At 43.1% G+C, this 25,133-nt stretch overlaps 1 protein-coding gene across 5 annotated transcripts in view; it reads left to right on the top strand.

Moving 5' to 3' along the window:
- The window catches only part of VWA3A (von Willebrand factor A domain containing 3A), a 142,158-nt gene that overhangs the window by 61,813 nt on the left and 55,212 nt on the right, over positions 1–25,133 (top strand). For all 5 annotated transcript variants that reach the window (XR_004536495.1, XM_033914789.1, XM_033914788.1 and 2 more), the window contains 3 exons: positions 5,609–5,753; positions 10,714–10,909; positions 15,335–15,405. Coding sequence is in view for 4 of the 5 variants with exons in the window: in XM_033914789.1 (XP_033770680.1) it covers positions 5,609–5,753; positions 10,714–10,909; positions 15,335–15,405 (412 nt within the window). In the remaining variant the exon portion in view is untranslated. The remainder of the gene's footprint in view (positions 1–5,608; positions 5,754–10,713; positions 10,910–15,334; positions 15,406–25,133) is intronic.

Below are 25,133 nucleotides of genomic sequence, written 5' to 3'. Positions count from 1 at the left end.
TAGATGTCTAGGTCAGGATATGCTTAGTTCCATCAATACTTTCTAAAATACCTGTAGAAATGCACATGTACAGTAATTGGCTTCATGTGCAGCGGGAGCAGCCATTTTACAAATAGATGTTAAAAAAAAATACCATAACCTACATAGAATGAATGTTGGGGAAGTGAATTTACCTGTGAAAAAAAAGTGAGAACACAGGGTGTGCTTTTAGATTGTACACAGATAAAGCAGGTGATAAAGTGTTCTGAGGTTTTTTTAAATGAAACTTTTGAGTAGGTTAAAAGTTATTTTATTACCATCTGATTTCAGGACAGTAGTTCAGGCATTAGTGATTTTGTGTCTGGACTACTGAAGTGCCCTGTACCCACCTTGGGATAAATGTCTCTTGGTGCAGGGCTTTGCGGTTGATCCTGAACACGGCTGCAAGGCATATTACGGGAATATCAAAGAGATAACATATCGCACCTATATTTTAAAAAAACAACTGCATTGGTTGTCAATTAAATTTTGAATTCAACTTAAAACATTAGTCAGTGATACCTTGGAATCCAAACGCCCCAGTACTCGAACAACTTGGAATCCGAACGAAAAATTTGAGCAAATTTTTCCCCGGAATCCGAACGCTACTTTGGAATCTGAACGCCCTGCACGTTGTTCATGTATTTTTGTGCCCCAAAATCTGAATGCTGCTTTGGAATCTGAATACCCTGTTCGTATTTGTTTGTGTATACGTTTCCCCAGCGCTCGGGCCACCCATACATTGTTCAGTTGATTGTCGGAAGGTGTAGTGAAAGCATCTCGTGTGATTTTTGCCTTTGTGTAATGTAGTGAGGAAAATACTGTACTGTATTATTATTATTTGTTAATATTTTACTTTAAAATCCAGTGTATTTACTGTTAAAATTTAAGTTTGTGCAACCCAGGAAACGGATTAATCCAGTTTCTATTATTTTAAATGGGAAAAATTGTCTTGGAACTCGAACGATTTGGAACTCGAACAGGGCTCTGGAACGGATTAAGTTCGGATTCCAACGTATCACCGTATTGGTACAACAAGTTTTGTATGATGATGCTTCAGTTGTTTTGAAACAGCTTCTGTCTTTATACTGCCCCAATCGTAAATTAAGATCTGAATCGGGAATGAAGCTTTCCTTGGCAGAATATAAACTATATACCGTATTTTCGCGGATATAACGCGCGCGTTATACGTGATTTTACGTACCGCGCATACCCCTCGCGCGTTATATGCCTGAGCGCGGTATACAAAAGTTTTTAAACATAGTTCCCACCCCGCCCGACGCCCGATTCACCCCCCCAGCAGGACCGCTCGCACCCCCACCCCGAACGACCGCTCGCACGCGCTCCCACCCGCACCCGCATCCACGATCGGAGCAAGAGGGAGCCCAAGCCCTCTTGCCCGGCCGACTTCCCGACGTCCGATACATCCCCCCCCCGGCAGGACCACTCGCACCCTCACCCCGAAGGACCGCCGACTCCCCAACAATATCGGGCCAGGAGGGAGCCCAAACCCTCCTGGCCACGGCGACCCCCTAACCCCACCCCGCACTACATTACGGGCAGGAGGGATCCCAGGCCCTCCTGCCCTCGACGCAAACCCCCCTCCCTCCAACGACCGCCCCCCCCCAAGAACCTCCGACCGACCCGCGACCCCCCTGGCCGACCCCCCCACCCCCCTTCCCCGTACCTTTGGAAGTTGGCCGGACAGACGGGAGCCAAACCCGCCTGTCCGGCAGGCAGCCAACGAAGGAATGAGGCCGGATTGGCCCATCCGTCCTAAAGCTCCGCCTACTGGTGGGGCCTAAGGCGCGTGGGCCAATCAGAATAGGCCCTGGAGCCTTAGGTCCCACCTGGGGGCGCGGCCTGAGGCACATGGGCCAAACCCGACCATGTGTCTCAGGCCGCGCCCCCAGGTGGGACCTAAGGCTCCAGGGCCTATTCTGATTGGCCCACGCGCCTTAGGCCCCACCAGTAGGCGGAGCTTTAGGACGGATGGGCCAATCCGGCCTCATTCCTTCGTTGGCTGCCTGCCGGACAGGCGGGTTTGGCTCCCGTCTGTCCGGCCAACTTCCAAAGGTACGGGGAAGGGGGGTGGGGGGGTCGGCCAGGGGGGTCGCGGGTCGGTCGGAGGTTCTTGGGGGGGGGCGGTCGTTGGAGGGAGGGGGGTTTGCGTCGAGGGCAGGAGGGCCTGGGATCCCTCCTGCCCGTAATGTAGTGCGGGGTGGGGTTAGGGGGTCGCCGTGGCCAGGAGGGTTTGGGCTCCCTTCTGGCCCAACTACACAAAGTACGGGGAAGGCGGGTGGGGGTGTCGTGGGGGTCGGCCAGGGGGGTCGCGGGTCGGCTGGGGGACGGGCGGAGGTTCTTGGGGGGGGGGCGGTCGTTGGGGGGAGGGGGTTTGCGTCGAGGGCAGGAGGGCCTGGGATCCCTCCTGCCCGTAATGTAGTGCGGGGGGGGGTTAGGGGGTCGCCGTGGCCAGGAGGATTTGGGCTCCCTCCTGGCCCAATATTGTCGGGGAGTCGGCGGTCCTTCGGGGTGGGGGTGCGAGTGGTCCTGCCAAGGGGGGAGAAGAATCGGACGTCGAGGGGGGGCATCAGGCTTTCAGGATGGGGACAGGACTTCAAGGGGGGACAGGCAGACCTTCAAGGGGGGACAGGCAGACCTTCAAGGGGGGACAGGACTTCAAGGGGGACAGGCACGGAGAGGCGGGGCAGTGCACCGAAAGTCAGGGCGGGTGAACGGTGAGTCGGGGCAACCAGAGGAGAGTCGGGGCAGTGCACCGAAAGTCAGGGTGAGTCGGGGCAACCAGATGAGAGTCGGGGAGGGCGAAAGGAGAGTCGGGGTGGCCAGAGGAGAGTCGGGGAGAGCGAAAGGAGAGTCGGGGTGGCCAGAGGAGAGTCGGGCAGCATGCGCGTTATATGCCTGAGCGCGGTATAGAAAAGTTTTTGTACATATCATCGTGATTTCTGCGCGCTATACCCCTGTGCGCGTTTTACAATGGTGCGCGTTATATCCGCGAAAATACGGTACTTATATACCACTTCATCTCCACGGATGTTATGGAGCTCCGCACGGTTTACAAGAACTTAAAATATAGGAAGAGAAGGAAAAAAAAGGTTTACATTATATAACAGAATATAATTATCAGAATACAAGAATGAGTTCATTTTCATGTGTGGCCTCTCTTTGGTGGAATAATCTTCCAAGATGGTTAAGGCATGTATGTCTAAACTTAATTTTAAGAAATTGTTGAAAACATACTTATTTGTACAAGTGAGAGTGAGAGTTTTATCATGAATATGCAGTAATTTTATAATGTTGGAGCCTTGTCTGTTGTATTGTAATTAAATTATGTGTGTAATGATGTAATCCATATAGGTTTATGTCAGTGGTCTCAAACTCGTGGCCGGCCAGGTACTATTTTGAGGCCCTCGGTATGTTTATCATAATCACAAAAGTAAACTAAAACAGTATCTTGATTATATGTCTCTTTAGCTATAAATTACAATATTATTATTAAGACTTAACCAAAAGGAAAGATTTATAAACTATAAAGAGTTTTACTTCATGCCAAACTGTCATTTCTTTCGCCTACTGTCATTTCTTTCGCCTACTCTTTCACCTACTCTCTTCAACCTCTTCATATCCTCCCTTGGGACCACCCTAGATAACCTAAATGTAACATCATTCAGCTACGCAGATGACATCACCATACTCCTACCCTTCGATTCACCTGACTCCACCTCAACTGAAAAATTGGAAAAAAACTCTTGAAACAGTGAAAAAATGGATGATAGCCCACAAATTGAAGCTGAACTCAGATAAAACAAAACCCCCTCCATCACAGAACTAGAAATAAATGCCACCAAATACCCAATACAGTCCACTCTTAAACTCCTAGGAGTAACGATAGACAGATGCTGCACAATGCAGGTCCAAATCAACAAGACTACCCAGAAAGCATTCTTAATCATGTGCAATTTATGAAAAATTAGAAAATTCTTTGGCAAAGAGCAATATAGGCTCATAGTCCAATCCCTAGTCCTAGGTCTAGTAGACTACTGCAACATCCTCTATCTACCATGCCCTGCAAACTTGATAAAACAACTACAGACTGTACAAAACACAGCTCTCAGACTGATCTACTTGCTAAGGAAATATGACCACATCACCAATGCCTACCTAGACTCACACTGGCTACCTATACAAGCACAAATCCAATTCAAATTATACTGTATATTATTCAAAGCAATAAATGGCACCGCCCCTACTTACCTAAACAACCGCCTAAATCAAAACCTTACTACCAGACAAAGGAGAACTCAGTCCCTATTTACCTTCCCCCCATTCAAAGGTACTCAGCGCAAGATGATGTTTGACAACCTACTAGCAACGCAAGCAGCAAAACTTGACCACATCTCCAACTTACTGACAACAATGAACGACTTTAAATCATTCCGAAAAGAAATCAAAACCCTGCTCTTCAAAAAATTTATACAGCTCTCCTAACTCCTCCCCTTATAATTCCTCCCCCCAATGCCTCTTCCTATTCTGCAATTTCTTCATCTCCAAAGACAACCATGTAAACAACTCCTCAAATTGCAAATCTCCTGGAAATGTAACCAACTCCCTTAATTTAATTCCCCTGGAAATGTCCAGTTATCTTTTTGTAATCCAAAACTCCTAAATTGTATTTATCCTGGAAATGTCCAGTTAGTCTCTTTTGTAATCCGCCTAGAACTGCAAGGTACGGCGGAATAGAAGTCATTAATGTAATGTAATATTTTTCTGAGGCCCTCCAAGTACCTGCAAATCCAAAATGTGGCCCTGGAAAAGGTTTGAGTTTGAGACCACTGGTTTGTGTGGACTATAAATTTTTTAAAATAAAATGAATAACACAAATTCAGCACCCTCCGTGTAGAAGTGTCCGCACATCCACACGGAACTAGCAATTTTTCAACTTCCATTTGCAAGTAGCACCATTTTCACCTGTAGCTGACTCATTTTAACAACCTAGATGAAAGTGCCATTGATTTTAAGTAGTGTAGCTGCAATTTTTGTTTTTTTATGCATTTTGGAGACAGAAATAAGGCATTTATTTCCTTAATCCCTCATGTAAAGCCCTGGTTGAAACAATTTTTAAAAGTCTGATGAACTATTCCAATGCGATAAAATTCAGGTGGTCTAGATCAATGTTTGCCAGCACTGTTCTGGAGCTACACCTAGTTGGGCAGGTTTTCAAGCTCACCGCAATTAGGTGGTCTTTTACTAAGGCATGCTAGCCAATTTAGCACGTGCTAAATCAGGTAGCGCACCTTAGTAAAAGACCCCGTTAATTTGCATGAGACAGATTTGCATTTACTGGATTTCCAATACATATTCATTTCAGACATTCTGAAAACCAGACCGTTTAGGTGTGTCATGAGGGCATGACTGAGGAAGCAGTGGTTTAGAAAACCCTGCCTTGTATTTCCACACAGATATTAACCTAAAAACAATAGGCCATTCTATAAAATATGTAACTGCAACTGTATTGTAATATAGTATTACTTGCCTAGCTCTGAAGATTCCAGTTTTTGGCCCTGTCTTTTAGATGGGTGTTGAGCTTGCAGTGTGGAGGCAGTAGAAATTTCTTGAGTGCCCTTAAAAGAGCAGTAGAGGTAGATTTGAAAGATAAAGACCAGCAAGAATCCCAAGGACTTTATCTGTTTACAAGCGGAGTTCCAGACCAGGAGATGGTGAGTAACTATGAATCAAGTTTCAAGTTCAAGTTTCAAGTTTAATGAGGTTTTGATTAATCGCTTAATCATAAATTCTAAGTGATGTATACAATAGTAAAATTACAAAATTTGGGGAACAATACAATGCTTAACAGAAGCTAAGTCCTGCAGGACTATTGACAGACATGACAAAACTAAAAACACAAGGAAGGAAGGGAAAAGAACTATAAATTATTTGAAAGTAAAGAAAGCATTTAAGGGGGGCACATGAGGAGAATGTTGTGTTCATGCTTGCTTTAACTTCTGGATACTTTTCAAGGAGTTGGTATCAGTTATCAATGTATATTTTCACCGTGCTGTAACTGGATGTATAAAATTGGTAATGACCTGAACTTTCCATAGTAGTAACAGGCAGGAAATATATAGCTTTTGTTTTTGTGAACTTAATTTGGCCTAATATTCAAAGGATTAATGCTCCTAATTTTGAGAGTTATGCTAATAAATTGGCCTCTGAAAATTTACTAGAGCATAAAATATGAATGGTATATTTAGGGTGAAGGAAAACAGTTCAGCAATAGGTTCATAAATCTAGGCAAATTAATGGCAGTCCTAAATTTTATAATAACATAAATTTTAAGTTCCTAAATTTAGATGAATTTTCATCTGAAAACTTATGCTCCTGAGCCTGGCTGAAAATGAGGTACAACTTAGTAGCATAATTTAGGAATTCCACTTTATTTGTTGTTTTTTTTTTGTTTTTTTGTTTTAAATTTTTATTTATTAATTTTCAATTTTTACAACAATTGAATCACAATATAATTAATTACTATATATCATTGTATCTATCATTAATACAATTTAATTTATAAACAGTATATATTATAATTATATATAATCAAAAGTTATAAATCCCTCCCCATTTTTACAATTAATGTTTCAAAAATTATGCATAACCCACCCCATTCCTATATAAGTACTGTAATTGTGCTAAGAAAACTAATCATTAGAATAGTTAGTCAATGGTTGCCAAATTTTTTTGAAATTATGAAGATTCCCGTTTTGTAATGCTAATATTTTTTCCATTTTATTTTGAATTTATTTGAATATTGGCCCATGGTGTCTTCAAAGATTTTATATCAGTTTCTGCTACTGGTACCTAGATTTTACTTTTCATCTTCCTTCTGCTTTTCACTCTGAAAAACTCAGTAAAAAAATGTTTTAATACTAACTTGATATTGTGAAGTTCAACCATTGTTCTTCAGAACATGGTATAATCAGCGCTGTGGCCTAGATCCATTGTACTCCAAAGTTACTATCATTGGATGATCTTTCATTAGTCTATGTGAAATAAGCTTTAGTTTATAGGTGTTCAGATCACCAGAAACTGCCAGCACATTTAGCAGAAAATAGTATTTTGGAAAGAAATCTCAGGAGAAGCAAAAAAATTAAAGTAAATTGAATTATTAGCCTTACAATTAGTCTCTCCAAAAAGATAAGACGGTCTGGAACTGATGCAATGTTTTGGCTTATGATTTATGCCTGTGGATAGAGGGAAACATTTAACTTCCATTGCTTTTGGCTTCACTTGATAGATTCAATAGTATTAAATTCACAAAAAAATACTTTTAACCATGAAGTATGTGTTTCTGGTTTTTCTGTCTTTTAAGCTTTCATAGAATTGCATGCAAATAGACAAGTAACCTATGTAATATATAACCTTGGTCTTCACTCTCAGTCTTTGAGGACTGCCAAAAGGTTAGGATGTCAGAATATCCCAACTGTATATGCATGAAAGAAATTTGTATACAGTGGAGGTCACATGCATATATATGTATTAAGGATATCCTGAAATCCTGACTCATTGACAGCACTCAAGTATTGGGAATGAAGACTCCAAGGCTTTATAAATTTGAGTTAGAGCAGGGAAGAGGCAATGCTGTATATTTCATGTATCATGTTGGAGTCTTCTAGTGCAGTGGTTCCCAACCCTGTCCTGGAGGACCACCAGGGCAGTCGGGTTTTCAGGATAGCCCTAATGAATATGCATGGAACAGATTTGCATGCCTGACACTTCGTTATATGCTGATCTCTCTCATGCATATTCATTAGGGCTATCCTGAAAACCCGACTGGCCTGGTGGTCCTCCAGGACAGGATTGGGAACCACTGTTCTAGTGCAATAGGTGTGTCATTCTGGACAGCTGGGTAATCTTCCCATGCTCACGAGCCACATAGAAGGAATCCATTCCAGCATTTCAACACCACCTTCTTCACCAAAGAGCTCTGCTGTCCCATTCAGTTTTGCCTTGTGCACATGAGCCGGAAGGAGTCTTTCTGATCTGCTTTGTATATTTCTTTATTTGTTTGGTCTTTTTCATTTCTTTCGTGGTTTTTGGCAGCTTTCGGTGTTCAGAGATCCCCTCTTTGAGGGTCCAGCTCTGCCTATGTGGAGGAGAAGCAGACTGAAGTCTGTAGCTGACAGGCCAATCCCTCTGTGGCCAGCCTGCAGAAACTTTTGTGGAGCTCAGAAACCATTCCCTTTGTAACACTGCTAACCTACTGAGTCACAGGGGCTTGAACACAGGCTGTCAGGCATCCATGGAGGATTCAGCAAAGCTTTTCAGGGTGCCGACTACGTTTTGCCTCCCCCCTTTCATGTGTGCGGGTCTGTGGGGCTTAGAGGATCAGTCAGACTTTGGTCTGAGAGGCAACCCAAAGATTTCAGCATTGGAGAAACAATCAAATTGAGGCAGTGATTTCTTCTCCAGATCCAGCTTCTTTAAGAGCTGAGGCAGGCAACAGTACATCTCCAACACAGGTCACAGTGTTACAGCCTATGAAGAAAATCAGGGGGGGAGGGTTGATCTATAAAAGCTCTTTTTTAGGTTTCTGCCCTTTCCCTTAGGGTTCCCCACCTCCAAAACTCCCTTTTTCTCTGGGGGGGGTTTTCCCAATTCTTTATTCATTTTATCATCTTACAACAAGAACATAATATTACATCATTAAAAAAATTTTGACACATCACTTGAATTTCTTACTTATGTCATCATAAATACATAAATTAATCCCTCCCCACCCACCCACCCTTCCCTCAAATATTTTTTTAGTTTTAGTTAATTTTTTTGGTGCCAAAATGCTGCCTTAGCAGCCATCTTAGATTTCCCAATTTATATATTTTTTAAAGTTCTCCAGAACCTCCTGATCACCTTAATTTGCCCCAAAACTGGCAGGGATGGAGTCCTCAGGCTCCTTTACCCTTAATTCATGCTAGGTTTGCACTGAATAGGTGCCCGCATTCCCTTGCTCCACAATCCATGCAGTATTGAAGGGGGCGGGAGTGGCTGGCTTAGCCTCCCATTTGCTCTCTAGGACTGAGGAATGGTCAGGAGGTTTATCGGTTGGGATTAAATCCCTTTCAGAGTCCAGGAATGGTGGTCTACCTGCAATGGTGGTCTACCTAAGCACAGGAGCGTGGAGGCCATGGAGCCCAAGAAACACAAGCTGGAGTCATCCAAAAGAGATTCCGCACTGCCTAATACAGCATTTTCTCTGGAATTTGTCAATCTGATGTGGAGAGCTTATCTGGATGGATGTAATGCCCAGGAAAAGTCAGGCAGCGCACCAGGAGGCGCGTGAGGGGGCTTGTGCTCCCAGGGCATGTCTAGCTCAGTAACAGAGGCTGACCAGGATTATAGTGGGTCTTTCCGATGGAGACTTGGAGAAAGAGGGGTCTATCTGTATGCCATTACTATCACATTCATCTTCAGTCCGGTACCACCCTCGCAGTGGAGAAATCTTCAAAAGTGCTTGACTGCATCCTGGACGACACACTCATGATGGAACCCCAAGTCTCTAGTATCAGGAAAAGACCATCTTCTCCATGCATCAACTAAAGCTCATTAAACCATACTTTCATCAACATCATTTTGCGCAGATTGTCCAGCTGGACTACTGCAACTCAGCCTACATGGGAATCAATACCACTTCAGTTCACAAACTACAGGTCATACAGAACACAGCAGCTAGGCTAATCTTCAACCTAAAGAAATATGACTCGATCTCAGCCTTCTTTAAACAACTGCACTGACTTCCCATCTCATCACGGATCCTCTTCAAAATATCTTGCATCTTACATCACGTAATCCATGGAAACTCAGCCCATCCTTTCACCCAGCTATTCTCAACAGCCTGGTTCACCTCTAGGAGAATCATAGAATGCAAGTGAGTCTGCCTTCTACAAAAAAATCTCCATTACAGGCAAATGTTCCATTCCATGTTTACCTTCATGGATGTAAAAGTTTGGAATTACCTACCAGAAATGATCAGAAAAGATTCTAATCACACGTCATTCCGGAAGAAGCTGAAAACCCTCTTATTCGACTGCTGAATCCAACACATCTCTCCTTGAATTGAACCTATCCTCATCATTTTCTGGATGCATCAGACTACTCCTACCTGTCAACAGAGCCTTTCCTGCTCCCCTCCTTTCCTTCCCCTCAAACAAGACCTCCTTTCCAAGTCTCCCCCCGGCCCCTTTAACCCTCTCTGTAAGTCACCTAGAGCCTGAATAGGTATGAGCGATACACAAATGGAAGATTAGATTAGATTAGTTATATTTCAGAGCAGAACAGAGTTATAGTTCAGGGAAATTCCCCATACCCCTGCTTCTCATGTGTTTCTATATAGGGTTATTGCCTGCTTTGGTACAAACTGAAGGGGGCAGCAGAGCCTTCTGGTAAAGGAGGAGGTGTTGAAAAGCTGCAATGGATTCCTTCTGCATGGTACGCGAGCATGGGGAAATTACCCATCTGTCCAGAATGGCACACATATCTACTAGAAAAGATATTATCAAGGTAAGAACCTAATCTCTTATTTTCTAAATACATAAATTTTTGCATAGCTCTGAATGTTGCTACCATTTTAGAATTACGTAAGTATTACTTAACTAATAGGAGGCATCTGTTTTATATTTCTTTTAGCAAACTGTTAGTGCTTACATTACTGAAGTCTGTGGAGGCTGTAGTTTGCGACTTCATGTGTGTCTCCTCACTATAAATAACTTTGACCTGGATGCTAATATTCCTCCTCGCTATGCCACTGTAAGGGACACAGCCAGCTGTTTGAAGCAAATGGCACATGCAACCAAAGGAAGGTTTAATTGTTTTGGAGAAGCAGGTATTGTTTCTAACCCTTTCTGGACCCCACAGATTTCATATCCACTTGAAAGATGATTAAAAATGATTTACATAGAATGAAAAAAAATTTGCTTTTAAAGCATAAGGGGGTCAATATTCAGCCCACATCAGTGAGTATTTTGCTGACCACCACTGGCATTATTCCCAAATATTCAATGCCAGGCCATGTCTGGACTTTGGCATTGAATATGTCTGTTTATTAAAATCTGATAATCCGCTTTAATTTATGACAGATTCAAGCGGTTAAATTCAAAATATAAAGGAAAGGAACTCCATAAAATTAATAGAAAAGGCCTCAGGCCACACATAATAAGCTAAAAAATTTTTAAAAGCAAATGTGCCTCCACTATATCCCTCTGAATCAGTCAGCAGCACCCTAAACATGGATCAATAGATGTGACCATCTTGTGAAATCTCTATATGGAAGCTTGGGTGCTGTCTAAGCTGGGTTGTTTTTGCTACAAAGTACTGGGTGGATCAGCTCCTCCTTATTTGGTCAATAGATTTTCCTTAGCTTCATATAAACACAGCAGAAAAACTCATCCTTGGTTTAATTTTCTTTCTGTCCAAGGCTGTAGAAGTAAAAAAAATTCTTGATCATACACTAGCGTTCCAAGCAGCCTCTCACGACAAAGAATTTTGAGCGTTATTGCTCACAGCTTATTCTTATAAACATTTTAGAACACAGATGAAGACTTATCTATTTTCCAAGTATCTGATTAATTCATTCTTTTGTACTATGCTTATCATTAATAGTCTTTAGTAAACCACGTTGAACTTGCGGTTATGCGGTTAACAAGCACAATGTAATGTAATGAAAATATACTGTATATACTCGAATATAAACTGACTTGATTATAAACCAAGGTAACGTTTTTCCCCCAAAAAAGATTGACTCAAATATTAACCGAGGTAAGACATTTGGGCCATTGTGGTGAACCATCTACAAAGACTAGAAGTCTTTGTCATAAGTTTTAACACATTTATTAACTGCTGTCCTTCCCTCTTCTTTCCCAATGACTGATGCTACTGTCTTTTCCTTCCCCCAAGACTGGCGCTTCTGTCAATCATCCCCCCCCAATGTTTTATGGGTACACACAAAAATGAATTAGCTTGGGTGTTTACTTTACCCCAATATACTACAAAAGACCCTGTGAATAACCCAAGACTTTTTATAAAATACTAATTTGTTTATATTATTTATATTCTGCATATAATTAGGCAGATTATAAGTGGAACATGCATAATGAGCCAGGTTCTATACTAGAACTGAATAAAACATGCTTAGTGCTATTCTGTAAATCGCACCTAACTTTGGGCGTGATTTATAGAATAATGTAATGTAATGTAATTTATTTCTTATATACCGCTAAACTCCGTTAGGATTCTAAGCGGTTTACAGAAAAATAGACAATAGGGTACATTAAAATTATAAGTAAAATAGGTACTTAGATATTCCCTTACTGTCCCGAAAGCTCACATTCTAACTAAAGTACCTAGAAAAATGACAATTAGTAGAGTAATGAAAAAATAAAATAGAGATAGATGAGAAAAAATAAGAAAATAAACATTCTAATAAGACTACAATGGTCTAAAGGACTTTGAAAGGTTGAAAAAAGAGGGGAGATAGGAAATAGAAGCAGAAGGGAGAACCGTTGAAACTATAGAATACTTGGGAAATTTAAATGAAATTTAAATAATAAAATAGGAAACAAAAACCAAACATATCTAGCCACAGCTTTATTAAATGCATAATTAGATTTTTAATATTGTAAATATAAGAGCTAGTCAGGCGTGTGGCATTTAATCTGCTAAAGAAAACCAAAAAAACTCTGTGGAGTGACGATGTTCCCAAATGGACTCCACCTGAAAGTATCAAAGCTCCAAAGACACACTAAAATCATCCACACAAAACAAGTGTAGCAGGTGGCACCGTTTCTAAAATCTAGGAGTAACCATTTGCACCAACTAAAACCTGGTTAAACTGCCCATGCCTCAGTTCAGGGCAGATCAGGTGTGTTCTGTAACAGTGCGCACAGCCTCCTCAGCGCTGTTCCTGACGTGGTCCACCCAAGTGGAAATAGGAAGTTGCGTCAGGGGTAGAGTTACCAGAAGAAAAATCCAGACCCTTGGCCACATCCCCAGACCCGTCTAGTTCCGCCTGTGCTCCGTCCTGCCCCCAGCTCTACCCCCTTAACCTGTTTGTGCATCGGGCTGGCATCCGCGCATGCACGTGTATGCATGACATCACCGCATTGCATCCACGTGTTCACGGATGCTGTCCTGACATCGGAAGCTTTTCAAAACCCGGACAAAGTGCCGGGTTTTTAAAAGCCGTCCAGACCCCTGGACATGTTCTCAAAAGGAGGACACGGCTGGAGAAATCCAGACATCTGTTAACCCTAGTCAGAGGGAGCGGACCACAGCAAAGGAACAGCTCCAAGGGGGCTGCGGGCAATGCTAGAAAACTTCTGCCGCACCAGTGACCACCTTGCATTTTTACAGGTGAGGGGGGGGGGCTTCAGAACTGGGTAGAGGGAAGGAAAGGACATCCTGGCCCATGCGGGCCCCCTGGTGCTGTTTGCCTCCCTCCTTATAAGGCCAGCCTTGAACACTTATACGTCTCCTTCACATACTATCTCTCTCTCTAAACTAAACTAAACCTTAAGTTTATATACCGCATCATCTCCACGGATGTGGAGCTTGCACGGTTTACAAGAACTTAAAATATAGGAAGAGAAGGAAAAAAAAAAAGGTTTACAAGAACTTATATATAGAAGAGAAGAGTAAGGGGGGATAGAATTACATTTTAGTGAAAAGCCAGGTTTTCAGTTGCTTGCGGAATAATTGGAGGGAGCCCAGGTTCCGCAGCGGGGTACTAAGGTCATTCCAAAGACCTGTGATTCTGAAGAGGAGGGATTTTCCCAGTTTGCCTGCATGGCGAATATCGTGTAGAGAGGGGAAGGATAGTTTATACCTTTGGGCGGGTCTGGAAGAGTCAGGACTCGAGGAGTTATAAGATAGTGGGATTAAGGGAGGAAGGATGCCATGAATGATCTTAAAAGCCAGGCAGGAGCATTTGAAATGGATTCTGGAAATCACTGGGAACCAGTGAAGATTGGCCAGGTGTGGGGAGACAGGGTCGGACTTGCGTTTTGCAAAGATCAACTTGGCTGCAGTATTCTGGATTCGCTGGAGTCTTTGAAGGCTTTTATTTGATAGGCTCAGTTTCATACATAGCTTCAAATCCAGGCATCGGTACACCGTCGAAAGCACGCAGGACATTGGCGCGCCAACAATCCTGCCATGTCATTTGCGCGCAGGACAAAATGTGTGCCACCACTTCTGCCAGTTTGAAGCCTTCCCGTTTGCATTCTGAAGGGGGGAACCTATACCCTACATTTACAACTCTCCCCCTCCCAGTACACTGAAAACTCCCATTCTCCTTCCTGTTTTTGCTCTTTGGGAGTTTTCAGTGTAGTGGGGGGGGGGTTTCCCAACCCACCCCACCTTCAGTGGGAGCACGAGGAGTTGTTAGTGTAGAGGAGGGGTTCCCTCCCCCTCAGGGCGCAAAGGGGAAGGCCTGAAAGCGGTGGTGCGCATTAATCCTGAGCACAAATGCCGGGGCGGGATTGTCGGCGCGCTTTTGACGGGTTACCCCAGGCACTAGCTGCTAAAAGCATCCTGGACTGTATTCAACTGCAGAGACAGTGACTGGGTGACTGGATTCTCCAATTAATAACCAGCGTTATCACCCACATTACTGTGGCATGCTGAGTGCCAGTTCACATTTTTTTTCAGTGTTATTTTCATATTGGTTTCTGATTAGTTTTGAATTGGTTTCCAGGCATAATTTTTTTTTTTTTTTAATTCTTTATTCATTTTAAAACTTTCATCAAGTGTACAAAAATTTATAATAAAATAAATCTAAGCACTTGTGCATCTTATCATTATATCTTATAATTATAAATATAACCCTCCCCCTCCCACCCTCGAATCCCTCTACTTATTTTATTTTCATATAATGAAAACCCACCCCCCACCCAACCCTAAATCTTACATAATTAATAGAAAATATTAGAAAAATGGCATCAATCATGACAAAAGGACGTTAATGGCTCCCAAATTTTAATAAAATTTTTATAATTTCCATTCTGTACCGCTATTGATCTTTCCATTCTATATATGTGACATACTGAATTCCACCAAAACTTAAAATTGAGCCTACTATGATCTTTCCAGTTATTAGTAATATGTTAGATGTGGGATCAAGTAACTTGTTTATTGGAAAACCATGTAGCGTTATCTTATGATACTGTGCTTTTTGGTATGTCTATGAGAAAAAAGAGTCAGATATCAATGTGTAATAACAAACTTTTATAGATTTTTTTTTGTTTGTTTCCAGGCATAATTGATAACGATGATATCAATGCTATTTTGTCAGAAATGGAAAAAGCAGTCAACTACTCGAAAAAGGTATGTCTTAATATAAATATTATACTTGAATGATTTATTTATTTTATTTATTTATTTCTAAAATTTCTAGACCGCCTATGATTAAGTGGTTAACAATCATGATTTTAGTATTTATAGACCAATTATAGCCTAAGTGGTTTACATTCAGGTACTCAAGCATTTCTCCCCATCCGTCCTGGTGAGTTCACAAACTGATTAATTACAGTTTTAGCAGATATAACCATAAATACATATGTTCATGGCTATCAGTTATCTCCTATAAGATTTCATCCAGACAGATGCTTCTCAACCTCTTTTACACTGAATAAATTTTCAAAAGATGCCCTGAATATGGCCCCCTTTTATCAAGCTGCTGTGGTTAAAGCTCCGATGTTCATAGGAATTCTATGAGCATCGGAGCTTTTACTGCAGCAGTCCACGATAAAAAAAAACCCTAATGCAGCTTGATAAAAGGGAGCCTATATTTTTTGAGTTTATATCCTGTTTAGAGAATGACACGGGGAAAAAAAATCTGTCCCCGTCACTGCACCGTCCCCGGCCCACCATCCTCTGCACCGCCCCGTCACCGCCGTTCCCTTCACCGCCCCGTCACCGTCACCGCCATCGCCATCCCTTTCACCGCCCCGTCACCGCCATTGCCATCCCATTCACCGCCCCGTCACCTTCCCCGCAGCATCCATATAAGCCTTAGTACTGTAATATTTAGCTTATTCCTTTCTTATAAATCAAAGTTCCTGCTGCTGAACTAGAGAAAGAGATGTTCAGCTGGCAGGGCTTTGTTTATAAATTTTTATCAACACAACTAATATACTACTTTATCCTAAAGCAAAAAATAAATAAATAAATATAATTTTTTTTTCCTACCTTTGTTGTCTGGTTTCTGCTTTCCACATCTTCTCATTCAATTCCTTCCATCCACTGTGTATCTTCTCTCTGCGTCTTCCATTTGCTGTTACTGTGCCTCTCCCTTCACTCCCTCCCACAATTGGTCTGGCACCCATCTTCTTCCCTCCGCTCCCCCATAGTCTGGCATCTGTCTTCTTCCCTTCCAGCGTCTTCTCCCCACTCTGCCTTCCACATTTCCAAGGAAGAGAAACTTTTCCCTTTCACCCCCTCCTTCCTTGTGTGAGCCGGAACACGCGGTCCCCGCAGCCCCCACCCGCACGCCGGCTCGATCGTTTAACCAGCTTCCTCTCTCCAGCTCTCCTTAGTTTGCCGGCTTTCTTTTTCGGCGACCGCCACGCTTTCAAAGAGCCACGCATGCGCGGCTGCTCAAAGTTCAATCTTCTGCTCTGCTGCAACTTCCTGTTTCCGGTTGGGTCAAAGCAGAAGATTGAATACTGAGCAGCCGCGCATGCGCAGCTCTTTTGAAAGCGTTCCGGTCGCCAGAAAAGAAAGCCAGCAAACTAAGGTGAGGTGGAGAGAGGAAGCTGGTTAAACGATCGAGCCGGCATGCAGGTGGGCGGGTGGGGGCTTCGGGGACCGCACGATCCTTTATGCCTCACTGCGGTGACAAGACCATTCACCGCTCCACGGGGCGGTGATGGCCTTGTCCCCGTCCCCGCCAAGGCTGCTAATTTTCATTCCCCGTTTTTGGCGGGATACCCGCGGCTAAACGCGGTAGCCGCGGGTTAACCGCCACCGTGTCATTCTCTAATCCTGTTCTGTTTTTAAGCATCAAATTTCTGCGTCTCAATGGTCTTGGAGAATGAGACGTACAGTGTCTGCATCTATGAAACAAACTTGGTTCTTTTTGTTACATAGAGCTTTTTGGACCCCAGTTAGATTACAAAAGTTAGATAGCTCTAGGTCTAATAGAAGCTGGCATTGTAATCTGGAAGCAGGGACTTTGGATCATTTAATATTTTATTGTCCCTGTATCATGGTTTTTTGGAAATCAATTTGCTCTCAAATTAATTATTTACTAGAAAACCATGTTGCTTTATCATATGATACAATTTTGTTTGAGATGTCAATGACAGCAAAAAGTCAAATTTCATCAAATAATAACAAGCTTTTATTAATTATGACAGGAGTCGCCATACAACATATTATCCCAGGACAAGCAGGCAGCTATTCTTGACTGACTGATGGGTGACGGCACCGACGGAGCCCCGGTACGGACACTTTTAGAGTGATTGCACTCTAAGAACTTGGAAAGTTCTGGATACCGCACCGCGCATGCGCGAGTGCCTTCCCGCCCGACCCCGGCGCGCGGTCCCTCAGTCAGTTTTCTAGTTTCCGCGGAGCTAAGAAGACGCGTTCACTTCAACGGCCGTTGAAGAGATTTTTTTTTCACGCCTTCCCGCTCGCGTAAACCCCCCTTTTACAATAAAGTTTTCTTTATTTCTTTATTTCTTTTCTCTTTAAAAAAAAAAAAAAAATAAATAAATAATAATAATTTTTTCTCCTCTTTTTCGATTCGGCCCGGCGGGGCCTGTTGCCACGATCGAAGCCTCGGCTTTCGATTTGGCAGAGGCTGTTTTCCCGTTCATGCCCCCTCAGCCCGGTTTTAAAAAGTGCCAGCGGTGCGCTAGACCAATTTCGCTGACAGACCCCCATAACTGGTGTCTGCAGTGTCTTGGTCCTGACCATCGAGCATCTACTTGCTCCCGCTGTGCAACTTTAAAAAAGAGGACCCTCAAAAACCGCCAAATCCAGCAGCGGATCCTTTTCGGTGCCGAGATGTCCGACTCCGCAACTCCGGCACCGACATCTGTTCCATCCCAGTCGGCTCCGACTTCGTCGACACCGCGTGATTCGACGCCGGTATCGCATCCCACAGGTAAGCCGGCTAAGAAGCCTTCCCCGTTGGAGCGTCCTCCGGTCTCTACAGCAGTGAGCCCAATCCTGCCGACCTCGAGGCGCCCACGGAAGCGCTCCGCTCCGATCGAAGTTAGTCCCTCGACATCGGGCTCTTCGTCGGAGTGTCGAGCGGCACCCAAGGCACCGCAGAAGAAAAAAGCGGTGCCGGTGCCATCCTTGGACAAGCGCATCGCCGCCGTTCTGCAGGTGCAGCTTAAGGATCAACTTCAAAAGCTGTTTCCTGCTCTCTTGAACCCGAACCTTCCAGTTCCAGTTCGGTCGGAGCCTCCGGTACCGATAGAGGAACGCCCTCTCTTATCAGCATCCACTTTATCGGTACCGGCACTTACCACATCGTCATCGATGCCGGTTCTAGCTCCTGAACCTAGGTCTCAGCACCAGGCGGTACAGACCTCGGTACCGATACATCAGGTTGCATCGCCTGATACCGTTTCTATGAGATCGGGCAAATCTACACATAAAACCCGACACGTAGACCCCTCCACACCTGAGTCTCGACACCATGGCTCTCAGGTTAGAGACCCTGATTTGTGGGGAGATTCAGAAGAGCCCTTCCTATCTGAAGGAGAATGCTCTTCAGATGAGGAGGAACACCTGGTAACAGACCCTCCTTCTAAACAGGATTCCACCTCTTTTACCTCCTTTTTGAAGGAGATGTGTGAATCCCTGTCAATTCCCTTGGAGGCTGAATCCAAGAAGTCCAAAGCATTCCTTGATGCTCTGGATTTTGACCAGCCTCCAAGGGAATTCCTTAAACTTCCTCTCCATGATATTTTACGAGAGACGTTTTATAAAAACCTTGAAACTCCCCTGACTGTACCAGGAGCTCCTCGTAAGCTGGACTCTCTATACAGGGTAATCCCCATTCCTGGGTTTGACAAGCCCCAGCTCCCACATGAATCTCTTTTGGTAGAGTCTACATTAAAGAAATCAGCGGGGGCTAATGTGTATGCTTCAGTCCCTCCTGGCAGAGAAGGGAAATCTATGGACAAATTTGGCAAACGGCTTTATCAAAATGCCATGTTGGCCAATAGATCAGGAAACTATGCTTTTCATTTTTCTTTTTATTTAAAGCATTTGGTCCAGCAGTTGTCTTCATTTGAACAATTCCTTCCTGATCGTAAAAAACCTTCTTTTCATTCCTGTGCTTCCTCTCTCCTTCAGTTGAGGAAATTTCTTGTCAGATCAATTTATGACACCTTCGAATTGACTTCTAGAGCCACGGCTATGTCAGTGGCTATGCGCAGGTTGGCATGGCTCAGGGTCTCAGAGCTAGAGGTGAACCACCAAGACCGTCTAGCAAATGCTCCTTGTCTGGGGGATGAGCTGTTTGGAGAATCCATGGATTCAACAACACAAAAACTGTCTGCTCATGAAACCAGATGGGATACTCTTTTAAAGAACAAAAAGAAGACTCCCCCTGCTAGACCGTTTCGCCAACAATCGGCATACCAACGCCGATATGCTGCTCAGCCTTTACCTCAGCATTCCCAACAACCTAGGCGTCAGCGACAACAACAACAACGTCAACCACCTAGGCAAAATCAGCAACAACAGGTGAAACCTCCTCCACCTCAAAAGTCTACTCAACCCTTTTGACGTGTTTCTCCAGAACATAGCCATTATGCCTCCATCAGTTCAACTTCCCCTACCCATTGGAGGCCGTCTCACTTATTATCTCAGCCGTTGGGAGAACATAACATCCGATCAATGGGTTCTCAACATCATCCGCCACGGCTACTCTCTCAACTTCCAAACACTTCCATCTCAAAGTCTGCCAAGAGAGTCTGCTTTGAACACTCCCCAGGCTTCTCTCCTTATTCAAGAGGTTCAATCTCTTCTTCTTCTAAACGCTATCGAAGAGGTTCCTCTGGACCAGAAGGGGCAGGGGTTTTACTCTCGTTATTTTCTGGTTCCAAAGAAGACAGGAGATCTCAGACCCATCTTAGATCTTCGAGATCTCAACAAATGTTTGGTCAAGGAAAAATTCAAGATGCTCTCTCTGGCCACTCTTTACCCTCTTCTCAATCAAGACGACTGGCTATGTTCCCTCGACCTCAAAGAGGCATACACTCATATTCCAATCCATCTAGCCTCCAGGCAATACCTCCGCTTCATGATCAACAACTGTCATTACCAGTACAAAGTTCTCCCCTTCGGTCTTGCCTCATCTCCACGAGTATTCACCAAGTGTCTAATTGTGGTAGCTGCTTACCTACGCTCCCATCACCTTCAGGTGTTTCCTTACCTGGACGATTGGTTGATAAAGGCCAATTCATCTCAAACAGTTCTCCTGGCCACCAATCAAACCATCTTGTTCTTACAGCTTCTGGGGTTCGAGATCAATTTTCCCAAATCTCATCTCCTCCCCACTCAACGACTTCAATTCATTGGAGCGGTGCTGGACACAGTCCTCATGAGAGCATTCCTACCGTCCAACCGTCTTCAAACTCTCCAATCTCTGTGTCAGCAGGTACTTCCACAACGTTCCATCTCGGCCAAACAAATGATGATACTCTTGGGTCACATGGCATCCACAGTCCATGTCACCCCCCTCGCACGTCTTCACCTGCGCATTCCTCAGTGGACCCTTGCTACCCAGTGGTCACAAGCGACGGATCCTTGCTCACGGCACATATCTGTGACATCATCTCTTCGTCAGTCTCTACAATGGTGGTTGATATCCTCAAATCTCTCCAGAGGTCTTCTATTCCATCTACCTCCTCATCAACTGATCATCACCACAGATGCCTCCCCTTATGCCTGGGGAGCTCATTTGAACGAATTCCAAACTCAAGGTCTTTGGACAGTGCAGGAAATGAGACATCACATCAATTTCCTAGAACTCAGAGCGATGTTTTATGCCCTCAAGGCTTTCCAACATCTTCTCTATCCTCAGGTCCTTCTGTTGTGCACAGACAATCAAGTGGCCATGTACTACATCAACAAACAGGGTGGGACAGGCTCTCGCCTCTTGTGCCAGGAAGCCCAGAAGATTTGGACTTGGGCCACAGATCACCATCTCTTTCTGAAAGCGATTTACATTCAGGGAGAGCAGAATTACTTAGCGGACAAGCTGAGCAGAATTCTCCAGCCTCACGAGTGGACACTCGATCCCTTAACTCTACAGTCCATCTTTGCTCAGTGGGGCACTCCTCAGATCGACCTTTTTGCAGCTCCTCAAAATTACCAGCTGCCTCTCTTCTGCTCCAGACTATACACTCCTCACCGTCTGGCAGCGGATGCATTTCTCCTCGATTGGTCCAATCTGTTCCTGTATGCCTTTCCTCCTCTGCCTCTCATGTTACGAACATTGTTCAAGCTCAAGAGGGAAGGAGCCACCATGATTCTGATTGCCCCACGGTGGCCCAGACAGCATTGGTTCTCCCTTCTACTTCAACTCAGTTCCAGGGAACCTTTTCTGCTTCCACTGTTTCCTTCTCTGCTTACGCAACAACAGGAGACTCTTCTACATCCCAACCTCCAGTCTCTGCACCTGACAGCTTGGTATCTCTCGGGCTGACTTCACAGGATTCTCTTCTGTCTCAGCCCGTTCGTTCTATTCTGGATGCTTCCAGGAAACCAGCCACTCTGCAATGTTACCATCAGAAGTGGACACGGTTTTCTTCCTGGTGTCTTCTTCATCATCATGATCCCACGTCCCTTGCAGTGGAGACCCTATTGGACTATCTACTTTCTTTGTCTAACTCTGGTCTCAAAACTACCTCCATCAGAGTCCATCTCAGTGCTATTGCTGCATTTCATGAGCCCATCCATGGAAAACTCCTTTCAGCTCATCCCCTGGTCTCTAGATTCATGCGAGGTCTTTTTAATGTAAAACCACCTCTTAAAGCACCTCCTGTGGTCTGGGATCTTAATGTGGTTCTCTCTGCTTTGATGAAGCCTCCTTTTGAACCCTTAGCTACTGCCACTTTCAAGTTTCTCACTTGGAAGGTACTTTTCCTCATTGCTATCACCTCTGCCAGGAGGGTCAGTGAGCTCCATGCACTGGTTTCTGACCCACCTTTTACAGTCTTTCACCACGATAAGGTGGTTATGCGTACACATCCAAAGTTTCTCCCAAAGGTTGTCTCTGAATTCCATCTCAACCAATCTATTGTACTGCCTGTTTTCTTTCCAAGACCTCACTCTCACTCTGGTGAACAGGCTCTTCATACTTTGGACTGTAAGAGGGCTTTAGCTTACTATTTAGACCGTACTAAACCCCACAGATCTTCGCCCCAACTTTTCTTATCTTTTGATCCTAATAAGTTGGGACGCCCTGTTTCTAAACGTACGCTATCTAATTGGCTCGCAGCGTGCATTTCATTCTGCTATTCTCAATCCGGACTGGCACTGGAAGGTTCTGTCACGGCCCATAGAATTAGAGCTATGGCAGCATCTGTAGCTTTCCTCCGCTCCACGCCTATTGAGGAAATCTGCAAAGCTGCTACTTGGTCCTCAGTTCACACTTTTACATCACATTATTGTCTGGATACATTCTCCAGACGGGATGGTCACTTCGGCCAATCTGTTTTGCAAAATTTGTTTTCCTAATGGCCAACCTTCCCACCATCCCTCTTGTTTGTTAGCTTGGAGGTCACCCATCAGTCAAGAATAGCTGCCTGCTTGTCCTGGGATAAAGCACAGTTACTTACCGTAACAGGTGTTATCCAGGGACAGCAGGCAGATATTCTTGCGTCCCACCCACCTCCCCGGGTTGGCTTCTTAGCTGGCTTATACTAACTGAGGGACCGCGCGCCGGGGTCGGGCGGGAAGGCACTCGCGCATGCGCGGTGCGGTATCCAGAACTTTCCAAGTTCTTAGAGTGCAATCACTCTAAAAGTGTCCGTACCGGGGCTCCGTCGGTGCCGTCACCCATCAGTCAGTCAAGAATATCTGCCTGCTGTCCCTGGATAACACCTGTTACGGTAAGTAACTGTGCTTTACCAACAATTGGAAAAATTACAATAGGCTTAGCTACACATTTTGGTGGAATTCATTATGTCATATTTATAAAATGGAAAGATCAATTGCCATACAAAAAGGGAATTATAATAATTTTTAAAAGATTTGGGGGCCATTAACAAATTATTGCAATGAATAGACATCATTTTCCTAGTGAAAGTACATTTACATGTAGAGGGAGGGGGGAGGGTAAATAGTTCTTTTAAAGGTCTGATTAATAGATTGAAATATAATATATAAATGAGATTTTGAATTAAATTACTTGTGGGAAGTGTGGATGGAGGGAATAAATTCATGTATGTAAAATCATAATTGTATGAATATCAAGTGATATGTAAAAGTTAATATGATGTAGTATTGTGCACTTATAAGATGGAAAAATGAATAAAGAATTAAAAAAAAAAAAAAAGCTGTGTTAGGGTGTTTTTTTTGTGTGTTTTTTTTTTTATTTATTCATTTTTGAATTCTTACAACAAGTGAATTAAACATAATATAAACCATTTTCACATATCACTTGTACTTACAAACAAATAGTCTTGTAAGATAAAATAAATACCCCCCTTTTTATCAATATTCCTAATTCCATATTCCATTTCCCACCCCACCCCCACATATCTGCTACCCATGTGCTAAGATATCTGATCATTAGAGTAATTAGTCAATGGTTCCCATATTTTTTTTAAAATTATGAAGATTCCCTTGTTGTAACGCTAACACCTTTTCCATCTTATATATGTGACAAACTGAATTCCACCAAAATGTATAATTTAATTTAGTATAATTTAGGGTGTTTTTTATTGCAGGCCGCTGTGGTTAAAGCTCCGATGCTCATAGGAATTCTATGAGCATCAGAGCTTTTTTTTTTTTTTATTCTGGGATGTCTTTTTTTTTTCCCATTATTTTTTATTTTCAAATTTTACATAAAGTGTACAAAATATTAAAATACAATTGATAAATACATAATATCACTTTTATATCTAATACATTATTTATCTAAGTTTGATTTTCCCCCTCACCCTCCCCCCACCCTTTTATTACTTTAATATAATATTTTTAATTTTTAAATTTTACATAAAGTGTACAAAATTTTAAATTACAATTGATAAATACACAATATCATTTTTGTATCTTATACATCATATTCTAAATATATTTTTAACCCCTCTCCCTCCCCCCACCCTTTTATTATTTTTCATTCATACATATTGTATAACATATTATAACATATTATGTAGATATTATTTTCATTATCCCCCCTCTATGTGTGTCATAAAAAAGATACTTAAAAGAAGAAAAGAAGAAGAGAAATCTTAATATTTATTCATTGCAGTATTTTGTCAATGGCCCCCATATTTTTATGAATTTAGTGTATGTCCCTCTTTGTATTGCTATTGTTCTTTCCATTTTAAATATATGACATATTGTATTCCACCAAAATGTATAATTTAGGTTATTATAATTCTTCCAATTATTGGTTATATGTTATATCGGAGCTTTTACTGCAGCAGTCCACGATAAAAAAAAACCCTAATGCAGCTTGATAAAAGGGAGCCTATATTTTTTGAGTTTATATCCTGTTCTGTTTTTTTCTAGATTCTATCTGGTACTTTGTCCTTTATATTTTCAAAGCCACTTGCAAAATATTAACTTTATTTCACAGCAGCTTTTATGCATATCTATAGATGCTGGCACTGTCATCTTGATATAGGGACGCTGGATCATCTGCTGTTCTATTGTCCTTTCATACTCGGGGCTCCTTTTATCAAGGTGCGGTAGGGGTTTAACGCGCGGGATACTGTGCGTTAAACCGCCTGCTGCGCTAGCCGCTAACGCCTCCATTGACGAGGCATTAGTTTTTTGGCTTGCCGCGGGGGTTAGCGCATGATGAAATGTCCGACGCGCTAACCCCCGTAGCGCACCTTGATAAAAGGAGC

The sequence above is a fragment of the Geotrypetes seraphini genome, chromosome 11, assembly GCF_902459505.1.
Source record: "Geotrypetes seraphini chromosome 11, aGeoSer1.1, whole genome shotgun sequence".
Taxonomy (NCBI): Eukaryota; Metazoa; Chordata; class Amphibia; order Gymnophiona; family Dermophiidae; genus Geotrypetes; species Geotrypetes seraphini.
Note: the sequence above shows the minus strand (reverse complement) of the source record. Positions and strands in the feature narration are given on the sequence as shown.